Source organism: Ornithorhynchus anatinus, chromosome X1, assembly GCF_004115215.2.
Source record: "Ornithorhynchus anatinus isolate Pmale09 chromosome X1, mOrnAna1.pri.v4, whole genome shotgun sequence".
In the NCBI taxonomy this organism is placed as follows: domain Eukaryota; kingdom Metazoa; phylum Chordata; class Mammalia; order Monotremata; family Ornithorhynchidae; genus Ornithorhynchus; species Ornithorhynchus anatinus.
The window spans coordinates 76673743-76692691 of record NC_041749.1 but is presented as its reverse complement, the minus strand read 5'-3'; the positions used below and the strand labels follow the sequence as shown (position 1 = coordinate 76692691).

Below are 18949 nucleotides of genomic sequence, written 5' to 3'. Positions count from 1 at the left end.
ATTGAGCGCTTACTATGTGCAGAGCACTGTACTAAGCGCTTGGGATGAACAAGTCGGCAACAGATAGAGACAGTCCCTGCCGTTTGATGGGCTTACAGTCTAATCGGGGGAGACGGACAGACGAGAACAATGGCACTAAACAGCGTCAAGAGGAAGAACATCTCGTAAAAACAATGGCAACTAAATAGAATCAGGGCGATGTACAATTCATTAACAAAATAAATAGGGTAACGAAAATATATACAGTTGAGCGGACGAGTACAGTGCTGTGGGGATGGGAAGGGAGAGGTGGAGGAGCAGAGGGAAAAGGGGAAAATGAGGCTTTAGCTGCGGAGAGGTAAAGGGGGGATGGCAGAGGGAGTAGAGGGGGAAGAGGAGCTCAGTCTGGGAACGCCTCTTGGAGGAGGTGATTTTTAAGTAAGGTTTTGAAGAGGGAAAGAGAATACCATACTTAGAATACCATACCATACATACTAAATACCATACTTAGCCCTAAAATGATACTTTTGTGCTCTTTGCTGAACCTAATTCCAAGCTCTGAAGATTGTGCCTTGCTTGCAGGTTAAACGAGGATCTGAGACACTGTTTGGCATTGTTATTTCTAACGAAGACAATTTAAGACACTGGGGACTTTTCCAGCACTCAGACACATGACTACCATGAGCATTAAAACTGCATGGGAAGTTCCCCACACTTCACTTGTCCTGAGTATAGCCTCGTAATGGAGGTCCCCCAATGCTTCGCTTGAACTATCTCCTTGCCTGAAGGCAAGCCATCATCAAGGTGCAATGTTACCACATTGTCATTCAGTCAATTCAGTTCTGGCTGAAGTCAGTAGAAATCCTACCAAAGCAATGGGCTCAGTTACATGCTTTTTCTATGAATAAAAGGCATTTTCAGAAAGTTTAGCTGGACAAATATAGTCCTGCAACCACTTAGAGCCTGAAACTTTCACCAGTAGTGGTCACTCTGGGTTTCTTGTAAGGAGTGGGGAAGGAAAAAACAAACAAACCCTGAGTTCTGGAAAAAAAATCAACATTTTGTCAAACATGTAGTAGGAGTAGTAACAGTAAAGGAGTGGCAAGAGAATTTCTTGAGTGCCCACGAAGTGCAATGCACTGTACTAATTGCTTGGGAAATGTAAAGCAAGTGACACATTCCCTGCCCATAAGGAGTTTCCACTCGATCACCCTTAAATTTGAGGGATGCCAAAGTCCAAAAAACATCAGTCCACCATTCCACAAGCCACAGGAGGTGGAAAAAGTGGGAACCTTAATAAATCCCAGCTAGTGCAATGGAATTTTATATCTTCCAGCATTAAGTACATTTCTTCGAATTTTTGAGGGCCCTATGACACAATCTTTTCCCAGGAATTCCCTGCCCGGGAATTTTAAAAGTAGATAAGCATCCGATTTTTGCCCAGCCCATTAAGCACATCAGAAACATTTCAGGCAATTCTAAATTTGGAGTAAGGAAAGAGAGGGCCATCTAAAAATTATATGCAATGGAAAGCAGAATTTATGGGTGTTCCCCAGGACTGCAAGAAAAATGAGAAGGCTGACAGAAAAAGGCCACATATTCTTGGGATTAATAGCTAAAACAAATTAGATGAACTAGGAGCTGGGGAAAGGAAATATGTTCCAAGCACTGGGCCAAAGTGCAAGTCAACCCCAGGACAGACCTCAGGAAGCTTTCCCCATTCTAGGAGTTCTCAACCATGACCCGAAAAGCATCTCTCTAACCAGGTCAAAGCTAAATCAGGGACTCACCCAGGTGCTAATCCATGCCATTTGAAAGTGTGTTAACACTCTGACACAACAACCCAAACTGATTGAAAACAGTCAGGGAAATAAAAGGTTGCCCAGCCAGCGAAGAGGTCTGGAAAATTCCTCATAATGCATAAAAATTTGGTTAACCCTGGCAGGGAAGCTAATCAAATCTGAACAGTTTTGCTGCCATGGCCAGCTCCTCCAAAGGAAGGTAGAATTACTCACTGATTCCCCTTTGCCTCCTTTGAGTAAAGGAGCAACTGTCAGCTTTGAAAGGAACCTCAACAGAACTGCAGTTCTATGCTCCAAGACGCTTCGGCAACCTGCCCCGTCCAGCCCCTCCTGATATGCTTTTCCTGTTACATTCCCTGACCAGACTCTCATTTCTCCCATTCACCCTCCCCCACTTCTACATCACCTATGCACTCAGAGTTGTACCCCTTATTAACCCCGACTCCCCCGAAGCCCCGCCAGCCCCACAGCACTGAAGTATATATTCCTATACTCACCCACTCTCCATTAGTAATTTATTTCAATGTCTGGTTCCCCCTCTAAACCGTGAGCTCCTCATGGACAGCTCCTCTACCAACTCTACGGTATTGGTAGAATACAATACAGGGCCCTCCCGAGCGCCCTGGACAGTGCTCGGTCATATTTACTGAATGCTTACTGTGTACAGAACACTGTACTAAATGCTTGGGAGAGTACAATATAACAGAGTTAGTAGACATGTTCCTTGCCCACGAGGAGCTCATGGTCTAGAGTCTACAGTACTCGGCACGCCGTAAGCAGTCAATAAATAACACTAACTGCTGTACTACACTTGTTCAGGTCACTGAAGTTTACTACCAACAGATTCACCTCCACCACGACAGTGATTACAGAGCATTCAGGCTCCTCCAAGCTCCCTTAGGGGTGAACTATGCTGTGTGGGACCTTTCATTCTAGCTCTCGCATCCGCCAAGACAATCACTGCTGCTGCCCCAACCCGTCCCTTCCCATTTGCTCCCTCCCCGTGTCGAGATTTCAGGGACAGAGGCAGCCACAGATCGGGGCGGGATGGGTGGGATGGGGGGTGGCAGTGGCTCGAGGGGACCAGCGTGGCAGTCACTGGTAACATCCCCCACCTCAGTCCAATCGCCTTGTCTAGAGGCACCATCCTGAGCAACGTGCTTCAACCTAAGGTTGGATTAGGGGCTGGGGAGGGCAGGTTGTTTTGTTTTGGATTTTAAGATTTTTGAATTTTGCCATTGAAAAATGCAATGCTAGTGTTAATGGCATGCTAGGCTTTGAATTACTTTAACAAAGATTGAACAATAGTTTAGAGATGTTTTGCATTACAGTATATAGCACGTGAGAGGATTTCGTATTATTTTTCCAGAGGTTCTGGGACGGATCCTAATTTAAAACAGGTAATTCTACGGGAAAATGTACCCCACGAAACAGTCATTCTCAATTCAACCATACTTTCAAGGAACATAGCCCAGCTATACCATGGGGTATGCCTGCAAATACTATTAAAAATAGGGTGATTCTCTTAAACCTGGGTTTTGAGAACACTGTGACAGCAAAAGGCAGAGTCAAAAAAGGCACCAGGCACTGCAAGTAAAAAACGTGCCAATGTTACAAATGATCATTTTTCAGACACATGTTGGCCACACATGGATCCTTTTAGCAACACTCGCACACACACATAAAATGTTGAACTTATGCATTTATGTCTTTCCTTTGCACTTGGCATCTATGTAGCTGATTGAATGTTCAATTTTATTTTTTCATTTCAGGTCCACATCCCCCACTAGAGTGAGGGCTCCTTGTAGACAGGGAAAGCACCCTGTGCTTCTGTTGTACTTTGCCAAACAGTGCTAGGCATTGCATTCAGCAGATGCCACCGTCATTCCTATTACTATTACATTTGAACTCCAAATATATGCATCCTTAGCCATATCTCCCTGGATCAGACACATTTTTTAAAGTACTTCTCCTGTAGGAAATGCCCATTTTTGCCAGAACTTGTGTGGAGCACATCAGTTTTAACGGTAAGCTCAAATGAATTCTAGGGGATGAACCTCTCATCGGCATTCCCTCCCGCCTCAACCACCCCCTGCCCGGCTGACTGTTGGGGCAATCTGTCCCCACAGGGGCACACCCTGTGCCCTTTCCCTCCCACCCCCAAGCTCATCACATGCCCTCCCCTCTACAGCACTTTATTTAGAACCTAAGTGCCCAGTTCAGAGCAGACCTGGGCATAACAATTAGCTCTGTAGGGAAGGGCATGGAAGGAGCCAGGGGCTGCACCCAAAGGGACAGGAGGGAATTTAAGGGGCAAAATGGCACTCTTACCCACCCACCCTTTGGGCCGTGGGGTAAACTGCCCTCTTGGAATCAGCTCCTGGGGCCAGCACCTCCTCAAAGCAGTTGTCAGTTGGGCAAACTCAGCAGCCGATGAGGAGACCCACCCAGGGATGCGATTTCATGGCAAGAACACCCAACCACAAGCACCTCATTTTGACACTTGGGAGTCCCATCAAGTCAAACTGTGACGAACGTACCAGTATCGAATGAACCTGAGGGTACCTAGTCCACTTGTAAGAGAGCACAGGAATTGTTAAGACACACTTAGATTTTGTGAAATTTCTGTGCAATTCCGTCAACTCGCCATGCAGGCAGGGCCAACGTGTTACTTCTCATTGAGCACATACCAAAGGTGTGAGGCGGCAAGGAGGAGCCATCCCAAAATGGCCTGGAAAAGAAGGCCTTGGGAAGAAGCTGATGCGAATGTCAACAGACTAACTTCTTTGAAACTGTTGCTGAAGCTGGTTTAACATGGTGTCACTGAGCATGGTTTCCAACTTGCTAATAAATTGACTCACTCTGGCTACACAAACAGCAGCATGTGATTTCAGCAGCCTAAAAAGAGATAGTCAGTTTACTACAGACCCAGTTAAGCAGGAGAGAGTACCTACATCCTCTCAATCGCCAATCCACCTTCTGCAATAAAATCACACAGGGACCTACAGTGATAATTCCTGGAAAATTCACATGTGTATTTGCCCCGTAAACCACACAATACTGCTGCACCTTCCCTTGGCCTTCCTTAGCTCTCCCCTCCCCAGCACTTGCCCAGCCAACTGCATTCATTCAGTGAAAGCTACAACTTTTCATCAGGAACAAGCAGAGGCTGGATGCTCCAGGTATCCCAACTCAATTTCGATTCTCAATAATCCAAAGTGAATTTGCAGTCAGTCTGACAGGGAACAGTCACCAAGCCCCACATCCCAAGCATGCCATGCCACACAAGCTCATCAAGGCCAACACACTCGTGGAATGTTTCGGGGCGAGGCGCGAGCAGGAAGAAATGAATTTGGAAGAATTAACAAGGGACCTTTTTATTTATCATTTTAAACCCCTTTGGAGGCCAGTTCCAAGCCTAGCATCAATTCCTCATTTTTCCCCATCTCCAAATGAGGTTCAAATTGTGCTCACTCCTTTTGAGAAGGGAAAAATGGTCTCTTAACAGTCTCACCACTAGAGAAACAGAGGGGCTTAAAGATGCCTCAAATGGCCAGGCTGGTCATTTTTTACCTGCACTGTGGCAGAATTCTTTCCCTCACCCCTAAGAGATATCACTCTAGGATGCCTGGAGCCGAAAAATGTCCACTTGTAAAACACTACATTTTGTCACTCTAGAAAGCCTAACTCTGCATGTGGATGAGGCTAGGCTGGTCTGTACCCAGTTTAGACTGTAAACTCCTTCCAGAATAGGAACCCTGACCACAGCTTCACTTTGTAAAGTGACCAGCACCTAGTGGTTTCTCAGCAAGGTGCTGTAATATAGAACTTTATTATGATAATGACAATGATCCGAAAATGTGATTTAAAAGCCGTTGCTAAGCATTAGTTGTAGGCATTTTCCCCAAATTACCATCCTCCACAGGGTACTTTATCAACCAACAAAGTCTGAAATACAGATGTCTCATGCACATTAGCTATTGCCACCCTAAGCACAGTCACTCTACCAGGGTGCAGACCGGAGGCTGGAGGTGTTCTAAAAGATTTCTTCCTCTAATGGGCCGGAGGTTATATAACATTCAGGCACCTGCACTTCCAACTCCAGGCCTTCCAACAGGAAAGCCCGGTTTCACATGATGCTTGAGCATCCCTACCTTCACCGACAATCACAGAGACACCAAGAGATGCCCAGCAAATGCCCATGCCAGAACCTAAATAGCAAAGAAACCATCACACAGGAGTAGCAAGCCTGCTCTACTTAAAGGTCAGCATTCTGATTTCAGAGCCCTTGGCACCTTGGTAACAAATACTGAAGGCCAGCTTGATACCTGGGCAGTGAACCAAAAAGCAAGCAAGCAAGACTAAGCTCGATGTGTGTTTGTGTAAATATACACCAACACAGAAATGGCTATTTTGAGATAATCGATCCACCTTTCTCTTTCAGAGGTGTATTTATAGGCAACAGATTTGGGACTCTCAGGGCTGAAAAAGACCTCTAAACCCCAAACTCAAATTCAAAGTCCTCCCGCTTCCCTGAGAAGATTGGCTTCCCTGGGTGTCTTAAGCTCTTCAGAATAAGAGATTTGACCACTTCCCTTTGGTAATTCATCGCAGTGCTTGACAACCCTGTCAGGAAGTTCTTTTTGAAGTCTAACCTAAACACCTCCTACTGTTATTTCAGTTCATTTCCTTTTGTTGGGGCTTCAAGGAAGTAGAGAACAGCTGCTCGCCACCCTCTGTTTAATAACCCTCATGCACTTGAAAACAGTTTTTCAGTCATGGCTTCTCTCCCCTCCCCCTACCCCAGGACCCCGGCCTTCCTTTCCTCAAACAAAATAATTTCAGTTCCTTTAGACCTTTTTCCCATAAATCCTAATTTCCAACTGTAGAGCCATTTTGTTGCACCACTCGGCTGCTGATTCAAAGAGATACCTCTCTCCGGTCCCTAGCCCCGTCACCAGTTGGCCTCTTTGTGACCCACCAGCACGTCATGCTTCCGTCCCGCCTCTCGGTCTCCCTCTCCCTCTGGGAAATGAAACTAGCAAGGTCTGCCACCCACTCCCTTCAGTGGCAAGGGGTGAGAGTCGGTGAATGAGTGCCTGTAAATCCTCAGACAAAAGGGCCCCGGGAAGGGCAGCGTCACAGAGGCCCCAACAAAACCAGAGGCGGTCGAATGAAAATACCGCCGGGCATCTTTGAAACTCCTCAGCCCATCTGGTCTGAAGACATGGACCCTCGGGGGGCAGGGAAATGCCCCATTTCATTGTGGCCTGAAGATGAGAGGGAGTACGTGTTACACATTGTAACCCACAAAACAACACCAAAAGCGGCAAGCCTGGAGAGCTTTCCTTGGGCTCTCAGCAAAGGCTTGTTTTCTTGTTTTGGTTTGGTTTTTGTTGTTTTTTAAAAAATTCTAAGGATTCGCTAATAAATGAGAACCAGGCCTATTTAATCCTATTAGACTTTAAAATTAGCCACTAAGCCTGGGTATGGTTAAAAGAAATGAAAAGCTCCAATGCACGAGTCAAAATAAGTGTGCATACAGCAAGTGTGTCATTTCAGGAATTGATTGTCATCTGATAGAGAGGTAAAGAATTCATAAGAAAGAGAGAGCCAGCATCTCCATCTCCAGGACACGGGTCGCAAAGGTTACCAATCGTCATGCTGCTACAGGGAAAACCAAATAGGGACTGGGGTCCTTAATAACTCTCACCTGGGAAGAGCTCTGCCCAGTACAGACTTACTTTGGTTTGTGCTCCCACTTTAGCACCCAAAGCAGTTGGTGAGCGGGATTAGGGTGAAAAACACAGGAACCACACCTATAGGCTCGAGCAATGGTAAATTAGTATTATTAAATGCCGAAATGGTGTTACCCCACTACAGACAAGCGGGTTAGGCCTGGACCTGGAAATAGTCTAAACCTGGGGAGGGCACCCAAACTATTGCTTTCTGCTACATTCAGATGGTCACCTAGTTTGCATGGCTTCCAACTGCTTTCTGCTAAGGTGATTACATCAAACGTTTTAATCATTCTGATCTATCTCTTTCTCCTCTTTCACAGCCCAGTGATGGACGAGACTCCCAGTATGCGCTATGTAGCAAGTTCCTCGTTCGTTGTGTTCTCACTGGACACATTTTTGCCAAACACCTTTGCAAATCTTTGGGCTGACGTAATTGCACCAACATTGTGAATGTTTCCACAGGGCAGCACTTTCCCTTTGAAGTGAAAGGTGGAAGTATTTGCTACAATGTTGGCTACCCTTATATAGCTTCAAAATAAGTGTTTGTTTCTCTGCCAAAATGTTCCAAAAAATGTTTCTAGAATGGATCTGTTTGACAGCAAAACAAACATTTTCAACAGATGCAAATGTTTTGACTGTTTAAGATGTGTCCCGAACAAAATGTTTAGTTCAAAAAACACTTTATTTGGGAAGTGCTTGCCAGTGTCATCAAAGGGCCTATTTTACCTTCCACTGTTTCCATATTTTCCTTCAAAACTTCCCATTTCCTTTTGGCTCTCCAATCACCAAAACTCACTTTTTTTAAATATTAGGTTTTAGCACCAGCATACCCCGACACTTACCTAATTCAGGTGCTCCAAATTTCCCCACATCTTTTTGTTCCCTTTTTTCTAGGTTTTGGAGATTTGTGGCAATGTGATTTTAATAAGGTAGTTGGTCTCACAGATTTTACTGTCTGAGTTTTCCTAGTTGAACAAATTCATCTCCATATAATTCTAGCCAATGTTTTTGTTATTGTTACTGTTTTTTAAAATAAATAAATGCCTGGCTATGACATCCAATCCTGAGTCAAATGTGCATGTCAAATTCAGTGCTTGAGCACAGAGAAAACCCAAAGAGTGTGTACCTCCTTCACACCCAAGTAGCAACCACACTCGGTGAAATCCCTGAAAAGAAACTTGGGCACACAAGAAGGAGTGAAAGACACCCCCTGGAAAGCCTTAACCATATCAGTGGCACTGAGGTTCTGGGGAGAAGCAGTCAGCAGCTAGACACAGAGGGAACAAATGTCTCTCGCCAGACTTCAATGCTACCCACATTCAAACGGTCCTTTAGATCCCCTAGCAACTCTTTTCTACAAAAATCCCTGGGTCGGCACTCCCAGGCATGCTGCATTAGGACCCGGTATGGATGTGTGTGTATTTTTGTATTAGAAGGATTTGAAAATAAGCTAGCAGATCTTATGACCATGAATGTGTATGAGCACACATGCATAGGCACAGTGAGTGTATGACTGTGTGTATAAACAGGTCTCTACTTGCGAACATGGCCATGAGGATGTCTGTGCGTGTGCTTGCCTGTTAAGTGTCTGAATGTACAAATCTGAGTGTATGGGACTACGTCCACAAGAGTGTATGTGTAAACACATCTGTGTGTGTCTGAGTATGTGAACATATATGAATGGGTCTAAAGGAGGGGTGGATGCAAACAGGTGAGCAAAAATTACTTAAATTGTAAAAAGGAAAGCTAATAGTAAGCGAGAATTAGAAACTTGGTCAAAGAATGAGTGACTACATAGCATTTTGAAAGCACGTAGATACTGCTTGTCAAATTTGGTTTCATGATGTTGCCTCTTTTTCCATAGAGGAGGGAAAACAACAAAAGTTTATTATATATTTGTTGCTAATATTTTGTGCTACAACACGCCTCCCTCGAGGCCCAATTCAAATCTAAGACCAAAAGAAGAGGACACGGAAGGAGCCATTCTAAGAAGTGGCTTCTACGAACTACACCCTGGATCTCCATATTCAACCTGAGTGTAGTTCAAGTCACTCCCACTCAGACCAGCGAGGTATGAGAATGCCGTCTCCATCTCTCACGTTCCTCTGGCAGAAACGCAATGAATATCTGACCAACTCATAATAGTTTTATTGGCATTCCTTGCAAACTTGCTGGTGATGCAACAATGGTGGTGTTACGACACATCAATCCTATGGAAAAATCAAACTGGTTGTAGGGTCAGACCTTATAATGCAGCTACCATCACCTTGGCAGCCCCAGAATTAACAGAGCAGCTACATCTACCGATAACACCCACCTTTGGAAGTATGAGCTCAATACACTGTACTGGGCGGATGGAAAGAGACCTCTGCTCTTCCACATCTCCTGGGAAAGCTAAATAACAATAATAATGATGGCATTTGTTAAGCGCTTACTATGTGCAAAGCACCGTTCTAAGTGCTGGGGTAGTACAAGGTAATCAGGGTGTCCCACATAGGGCTCATAGACCTCATCCCCATTTTACAGATGAGGGAACTGAGGCGTAGAGAAGTTAAGTGACTTGCCCAAAGTCACACAGCTGACAAGTGGCAGAAGTGGAATTAGAACCCACGACCTCTGACTCCCAAGCCCGTGCTCTTTCCACTGAGCCACACTGCTTCTTTAAGCACACTGCTTCTTCTTTGCTAAACAAACCTTTTCTCTATGGCGGGGGCAGGGAAGAAGAGGTCCAGAGCCTACCGGTTCAGAACAATCCACCCCAAAGAAATGAGATTCTCAAGGAAGAATTCTTTCCAAAAAATGCCCTCCCACTGCTCCTTGGAGGATCATCCTAAAAACCACAGATAAAAACCCTTTCCTCTTGCCTCCCCGGTCCAATCTAGCTTCTCAAACTAGGATCCCTCGAACACGAGAAGTCTGTGGAATAGAACCCGAAAGTGGATGAAACAGTCAGGTGGCCCAAGGAGTTTAGGATAAGTAAACCTCTCATTTAGGGCATGGGCAGCAGCTGTGGCTATGACTTCAGGGTGATCTTCAAAAGGTACAACCATAGGAATGTAATCTTCCCTGCAGATAACCAGAGGCAGGGGAAAAGGACGATTGGGTCTTGACTAGGCATTTATGACCACCCAAAATTTCTGGATAAACTCCTACAGCAAATCCAACTAAAAGAAAAAACCCAAACCTTCATGGAAAGAAAGATCAGTTTCCCCTTGACCACTGTCTTTCAGAATCTGGGCCCCACCACTTCTGCCACCATCTCGGGCCTGCCCTGGGAACCCAGCCAGGGCTCAATCGAACATTAGGTAACAAATGAAGAGTTTAATCCCATTCATCCCCCACCCTCCCCTAGTTTAATCGGTCTGGTTATGAGATAGAGAACTGGTGGGATTGGGAAGTTAGATAACAAAGAAGGTCATTATCTCCCCAGCCTCATAACTGCATTGAGGGACCTAATTTATTAAGAAGAATTTTAACTGCTCAAACTGGCAGTGAAATCACTGGGAATCCCCACCCACACCCACGCACTTTTGGCTTTTTCTCTCCAAAACGCTGGAGGAGAAGGCAGGGTGATGAATGAGCCTCAACAATCCTAACCCCACCACTCCTAATACCCTCCCCATTTAGGAAGGGGATAAATTAAATAGGCCACCCCGGTTTACGCCCTTCCCCTCTCATCTCTTCCCTCACCTCCGGCCCCCACTTCTTTCTTACCATCCCCCAGCAAACAACATCCTGATGGCAGAATGAGTTGCATACAGAACCAGTCTGGGCAGTTTGGGCACAGAACTCTGCCACCGCCTCTTCCTCTTCCTCCTCTTGCTACTCTGACACTCACTGCTCTCCTCTGGAAAGAACCCAGGGTTTGGCAAACCTGAAGCTCCAAGCAACAACAACAACAAAAAAGCTAAGCGTCAGACAGGAAGGGGCCCTGATCCTGAGTACGCACAGCTCAGACTGGCCCCCGGAAGATTCCTGCTCCAGGCTATTAGGCTACCTGGGTGATCAGCCTTGGTCCACAGAGAGACCCCATCCCTTTGCCCAGACCCCGCGAACCTACAGAAATGCCACCCAGCCATAGTGTCATAATGAAATTATTCACTCCCGCTGAAAGGAATGAGAGAGGAGGTGAGAAACCAACAAGAACACCAAAACGACTCTACGAGCCCACGATCGAATCCCTCTCCACCCCCTCACTCCAGCACACCCCTTCAAAACCTACTCGATTTCAGCTCCCACCAGGTGACACCGCACCTCCCCTGGGGAGAGAAGAGGGAACTGCAACAGACAACATTGAGAACCAATCGTAATCAATCAATGGTATTTATTGAGCAAGTGTAGAGCACGGTGCTAGCGCTTGGGAGAATACAATGCCACGGAATTAGCAGACGCGTTCCCTGCCCATAAGGGGCTTCCAGGACTTGATTCCGTCCAAGAACCTGACCTTGAGGTAGGGAACAGGCAAGGGGGTTTTTGTTCGGCTGTTTCCCATTCAGCTGGGCAGAGGTCTGAGCTAAGAGGGGCACCCTCTGATGCCTAAAGAGGAGGGGAATCTTGGCACCTTGGGCAGAGACAGCGTGGGGCTTGCCGGGGTGGGAAGGGGGAGGAGACCTCACTGGGGGGGGGGGGTCCTTCAGTACATATCCACACATGCACGCGCACACACACCCCTCCAAACACACACACCCTCGCCCCCCCCCCCCCCACTGTCCCTGCTGCGGACTGTGCCCTCGTCCTTCCCTCCCCGAAGTCGAGGACCGGCACTGGGAGGCCGGAGTGGCAGGGCTGGAGGGCGGGAAGGCGCCCTCCCCCCACCTTAGGGGCTCCAAAGGGGGCAAGGGGGGGGGGTCCCCGACGCCGCTCAGTCCCCGCCTTCCCGCCCCCCCCCCGCTCGCAGCGCACTTGTCTAGCTCCCGCCCCCGCCGAACCCCGCGCGGGGAAAGTTACGGCAACTTCACAGGGGGAGGAGACGGGAGGGGAAGCGGGAAGGAAGAGCCGAACTATTGGCTACCCACCCTGCCGGGGTACCCCCTCCCCCGTCCCTGACCCCGAGCTCCCAGGTGGTCCCACGCCACTCCCGCAGCTGTCAGCCGCCCAGAGGCCGGGCCGAGCCCGTTCGGGACGCGGTGCGGGGGAACCCACTCTTCCCCGCCTCTGCGGACGAAAAATCCCCCGAACTTTCCCCGCAGAGCTCCGCCGATCTGATGGGATTCCGGTCGCCCTCCCCGGAGCCGCCGAGGCGCTGACTGCCCTCGGGGAGGGACCGAAGTCCAGAGGGCCGGGCCGAGCCGGGCCGGCCTGCTGTTTACACTATTCACTCCCAACCCACCTCCCCGGCCTGCCTGCCTGCCTGCCTGCCTTCCCTCCCTCCCTCCCTCCCTCCTCCCCCCGCCTCCCTCCTCTTGCTTTTGTGCGCGGCAGGGCTCGGGGCTGCAACCTCCTCACCCCCTCAACTATTACTCCTCCCTCCACCCCCCGCACAGTCCCGGTGGGCGCCCGGACACCCCTTTCCAGGGAGAAGGAGAAAGAAGGGGAAAACCAGGAGACAAGCCGGGCGGACGGACCCGTCCCCCTCCCCGGGAGAGACAATAACCCTGCCGCCCCCGGCACAAAGGGGAGCCCCACCCGTAGGGGAAGGGAAGAGAAGGGAAGGAGGAGGCTGGGGCTCCTCGGACTCTATCCCCCCTCTCCAAAAAATACACCAGCGGAGCGGGGGGCGGACAATAACTCCTCCCTTTCTCCTCTCCGAGATGGGCCCGGTGGGGGACAGAGAAAAGGAGGAGAGCGAGTGAAAGGAGGAGGGGGCTCTGCTAATCGGAACGGGCTCCCAGCATCGCGGACCGATGATTGATTTATTACTATTTTATGTGGGCATCGGAGAAGAGGGTAGAAGGGAACGAAAGAGAAAGGATGGACGGGGACAGCGTCCAAATACTAAACGTCACCGCAATTCATAAATTGATAAATTCAATGAATACAAAAAAAATCGGGAGAGGAAGCTTAGGTCCCGGGAGAGAGCCGTCACCCCCGTCCTCTGCCTGGCCCCCCTCCTTTATCTCCCCTCCACCACCCTCTCTGTCCCTATGTAACCCGGGTCCATGTCGAGCCGAGCTGGATCGGGCCGGGCGAGCTTACCTGCCGTGGAACCAGTCCTTGCAGGCGTCGCACTCGATCATGAACCGGGTAACGTCGTAGGGAAGCCGGCAGATGCAATAGACAGGCACAGTCGCCATGTTAGCTAGCTTGCGAGCTTGCAGCTACTGCTGCTTTTCGCTGCTGCTGCTGCTGCTGTTCGCTGCTGCTGCTGCTGCCGCCGCTGTTCGCTGCTGCCGCCGCTCTTTGCTCCAGCTCCAGTTCTCGCTTTCGAAAACAACAACTCGGTCCCCGGGCAGCGGCGGACAAGGGGCTGGGGCCGTCGCCGCCGCCGCTGCCACCGCCGCCGCTGTTGCTGCTGCCACCGGGCAGGCGGGTTGCTCCGCTACCCCCGCCGCCGCCGCTCCTCTTCGCCTCCAAAAGGGGGGAGGGCAAGGGAAAAAACCCACAAGCAAACAAACCTTCCCCCCGCTTTCCGTACCCTCGCCAGCCCCCTGGAAAAGGGGGAGGGATGTAAATATATTCTAGATCTGCAGATTGATAGCGAGCTAGATAGATTGATAGGTTTTGTTTAGGCAACGACGACTAAATCCCCAGATTTAAAGATTGCTATGATAGACTCTCGCCCGGACCTCAAGCACGCGAGGGCAAGAAAAGAATGCGTGCCTAGTGTTTCGAAAAAAACAAAAACATAATAATAGCAAGGGGAAAATGCATCTGCAGAAGCGACTTAGGGGGTGGCTATGAAGACTACAAAGTTTTCCGAGGCGGGGAGAGGCGAGAGCTTGGCTGGTGCGGGGTTTGTCCCCGGTCCGGCGGGGCGCGCGCGGCCACGGACCCCCCCCGTCCCCCCGTCCCCCCGTCCCCGCCCGCACGGGCACCGATGACAGAACGCGGAGAGCGGAGTCCTGGCATCCAAGCCCACAGAGCCGCGCCGCGCTCGCTCCGGCTGCTCAACTCCTTACGTCAGCTTGCAACATTGTAGCATTTCCTCTGTTGGGACTAGATTATCCAGGATCTGGGTGGTGGTGCGGGAGGGGGGGGAGATTGGGAATTTCCGTGGGCGCCACCTCCCACCCCTTCTCCTAAAATTCCCAGGGGGGGATTCTGACTCCGTCCCTGTCCTTCTCCCTTGCCTCCCGGCTTGCTGCCTTGCCTCCTCTCCCCCACCCCCCCGTTCCCTGCGTCTCTGCTCTCGGGACTGGAGCCGTCTCCTCCCGCCCGAGAGGCTGCGGGTGGAACGGGGAGGGGGGCGATAAGGAGAACCCCGAGTTGCGATCCCCGAATTTCAAGGAGGGAGATGAAGAAAGGGAGCCAACTAGAGACTGGGTTGAGAGGAGAAAGACGAAGAGGGAAAGGAGGAGGAGGAGGGAAGGCGTCTGCTCCAAAGACAAGAGCAATTACTGTTCGGTACTTTGTCTCAACTTTTTGTACAGTCCAGACAGTCCAGCCCCCATCTTGGAAGTGGTGGGAGAAACCCTTTGCCTCCCCCCACTTCCTCCGTCTCCCCACCTCCCTTATCCCCGCACAACTATATTTTTCATCGCAGTTTGAAATCGTCTTAAAAGAATATTCTTTCCTCTCCCCGCCCTAGCTCTCTGCCGTGTGCATACAAAACAAAGGAGGGTTCTGGGGTGTACGACTGCTCGGATACTCTGGGGAGAGGCCCAGAGGGCAGGCTGGAGAAACAAGAAAACACTTCTCGGAGATCGTCGGTAAAGTCCTGCTCGAAGAGTCTCATCCTTTACTTCCTATCCTAACTGCAGCCAATCCACATCCAGTCGGCCTGGAATTCCCTCCAGACCTCCACCCTCCCCATCTTCAAAACCCTCTTAAAATTGCATCTCTTCCAGCAAGGCTCTCCCGATTAATCCCCCAAACTCCGAATCATATCAACGCAAAAGCTACTTCTAGTACTTGTTTATTTATGTAGTCCCATCCTCAGCACCTGTGGATGTGTATTCACAACTCTATTCCAGCTCTCCGCCTGGTTTGCCCCTCCTCTATCCTACACTGGCTTCTACCATCGCTCTGCTGCTGGGATGGGATCACCCTATTTTCCTTCTCCTCTGACTAGGAGTTTACAGACTAAAACACTTAGAACAGTGCTTGGCACATAGTAAGCGCTTAACAAATTCCATCATTATTATTAGTAGTAAAACAAACCACAGTAATGCATGCAAATGTGTTACAGGCAGACGTATCACCTGAGCAAACCTCAGGTTCAATCATTTCTCTCTTCCCGCCCCCAAGACTATGAGCTCGTTGTGATCAGGGACTGTCACTCTTTATTGCTGTATTGTACTTTTCCAAGCGCTTAGTGCAGTGCTCTACACACAATAAGTGCTCAATAAATACGACTGAATGAATGAAATATTCATACTAAGTATTTAAGTATTTACTGGACAATAGTCCCTCTCTAATGCCTTCCAGTGCATTCATAAGAGTTTGCTAATCAATGGTATTTGATGAGTCTGTACTCTGTGCCTGTACTAAGCGTTTGGGAAACTATAATTCTTTACCGTTAAAAAATTGTTTTACTCTACAAAATCACTGACTAGCAACTTCTCAGTATTTTTGACGTTATAGTTAATTGTTCAGGGGTAAAATCAGTGGTAGAAACATCAGTTTTTTCAAAGGGTCTGTACTTTTTTGTGCATATTAGATGACTGAATTGCATGTTTAAATAAGGGGGCAATTGACAGTCAATGGTATTTACTGAACACCTACTGTGTCCATTGCACTATACTGGGCATGAAACAAACATACCGAAAGAATATAAGCAATAGTAAGGTTAGAGTAATAATATCCACCTCACTCCTCTGGGACATAATGTCCTCTCTCCCACCCTGCCCACAGCATGATTGCTTTCAGGCACTAGAGCTGTAGGCCTATGGAACCTATGAGCCTGGGAGCCAGAGCTAATTTAGATGGTAACTTTATACTTTTAATAGCTGCCTTTCATTCAGTTCTCACACTATCTGTGTGCAATGTTCTTGATTCTTGATGACATCTTAAATATAAGATACAGAAAGGAGAGGACAAAGGGGAGAAACTTAAAAGTCCTTGAATATGGACCCCATTGTGAAAACAAAAAAAAAAATAAGAGAGAAGTCCTTGTAATACTTGGACTTATGACACAATTGACTCCTGAAAACTATGTATCAGTTGAAATGTAGATGAAATTAGAGAAGCAGCATGGCTTAGTAGATATAGCATAGGCCTGGGAAGTCAGAAGGACCTGGGTTCTAATGCGACCCCACCACTTGTCTGCTGTGTGACCTTAGGCAAGTCACAACTTCTCTATGTCTCAGTTACCTCATTTGGTAAACTGGGGACTATGACTGTGAGCCTCAGGTGGGACATGGACTGTGTCCAACCTGATTAGTTTGTATCGACCCAGAACTTAGTACAGTGCCTGGCACATAATAAGTGCTTAACAAATACCATAAAAAAATGAACATTGGAATCAATTTACCCATAGAGATAATGGTACAAATAGGAGATTGATTCCTGAACCAAGGTTGGATATGCCATTTTGACTAAAATTACCCAGAATTGAGTGCTCAATTCTAGATGAATAATACAGCTACATCAATTCATTAATGTATTTATTTTGAGTCAGAAAAGTTCCAAGGTAAGGGTAGCCAACTTTGACTTCATCGGTTGTAAAATGGACGTGTGGACCCTCCCTGGTGACTCTGCCTAGCGGATAAGGTGACTCCCCTTTCCGTCACCCTGGCGTCTCCTGCTCTACTTCCCCTGCTCTCTTTAAACTTTTCCCCCTCTCTCCCTCCTCCCAGCACATCTTTTAAAATCGTTTCCCCATTTACCTGAAGCTCCTGTATGTCACCTCGACCACCACCCTCACCTCCAAGACTAGTGACATAAAGGAGTGTGGTGCTGTTAAATCAAAGCAGTATGTAAATTTAGAAGTGCTGAAAGTTTCATTCATCCTCACTGAAAGATCTTAACTCCGGGACTGCCTGTATCAATAACATCAGCGGTTTTCATTGAGCGCTTACTTTATGCAGAGCATTGCATTGTTCAAGGTGCTTGGGAAACATACGGGAGGGTTTCAGGCTCAAGAAGTGTATCACTATTATCATCAACAGCATGTACCGAGTGTCTACCGTGTGCAGAGTTTGGGAGGGCATGAGAGAGTTAGAAGACACCATCCCTGCCCTCCGGGAGTGTGTAGTCTAGCAGATTTTACACTCTAATAGGGAAGATAAGGAAAACAATGGAACCTGCCTGAAAAAAGACCAAGCCACAACCATGCTAGAAAAAAAAAATCTGTTGCTTTAAAAAGGTTTGGGCAAATCAAGGACACAGGGATGACAAGGTGACACTTGAAAAGGACTGTAAGTGGTTAGTACAGTGATCTGCACACAGTAAGCGCTCAATAAATACGATTGAATGAATGACTGAGAATAAACAATTCCTTCCACAGTGAACCAAATACAAGTAAAAAAAAACAATGTTTGCAAAGCCATGACAGTATTCATTCATTCAATTGTATTTACTGAGCGCTTACTCTGTGCAGAGCATTGTACTAAGCGCTTGGAAAGTACAATTTAGCAACAAATAGAGACAATCCCTACCCAACAATGGGCTCACAGTAGTGAAACAGAACTGATCTTGGAGAAAAGAGAAAATCCAAAGAAGTGAGTACATTGTAGTCAACATTTTTTTGGCATTAAGATGTGTCACATGTTACCCTTTTTAATGTGGCTGTAAATTGACAGTGAGGTCAGGGGAATGATGACATCAGTGTTGAATGGGAGACAGCCCTGTTTCCTATGGGGGTGGTAAGTACCAAAATATCACTCCTCCTTGGCCTTTGTTTTCTAGAGAATCTACTGCAGTGATAGGATTGATTTCTAGCAGAAGAGCCAGTAAGGCGCTGCTACCCAGGCCATCCCCCATCTAATTGTAGGGCTAAAGCTGGACATCAAAATGGGAGCTCTTCTTTGGGGCCTGAGTAAAAAGCAGATGTCTTACTTAGTCAAGCTTCTTTGAAAATCATGACCCTAGGGAGAACTTTGGTCTTGAGCAAAGAGATGCAGTGGAAAAGTAGTGTCGGTCCTGTTGTGTTTTTATTTAATAACACATATTGGGGTCATACAATACTAAGCACAAATATAAGTCATTTGTATTCCTTCCTGAGCTTTTCCTTTATTTTGAGACCAACATGGAAACAAATGCAGGAGGGATGTGGGTAATTTTAATTACCCTACTGAGCATTCTTTCTGAACTGGGCCCAGCTGCTAAAGGCACTCTCACTGGAGGGGAGCCAGGAGACTTGGAGGTTGATACAAAAGGTAGAAGTAG

General features: G+C 47.8%; 1 protein-coding gene across 1 annotated transcript in view; it reads right to left on the bottom strand.

Annotated features, from left to right (window-relative positions):
- The window catches only part of PHF2 (PHD finger protein 2), a 187723-nt gene extending 173309 nt beyond the window's left edge, over nt 1-14414 (bottom strand). The window contains exon 1 of the mRNA XM_029051015.2: nt 13658-14414. Coding sequence (XP_028906848.1) covers nt 13658-13755 — 98 coding nt within the window. The 5' untranslated portion in view covers nt 13756-14414. The remainder of the gene's footprint in view (nt 1-13657) is intronic.
- Between the last annotated feature and the right edge of the window lie 4535 nt (nt 14415-18949).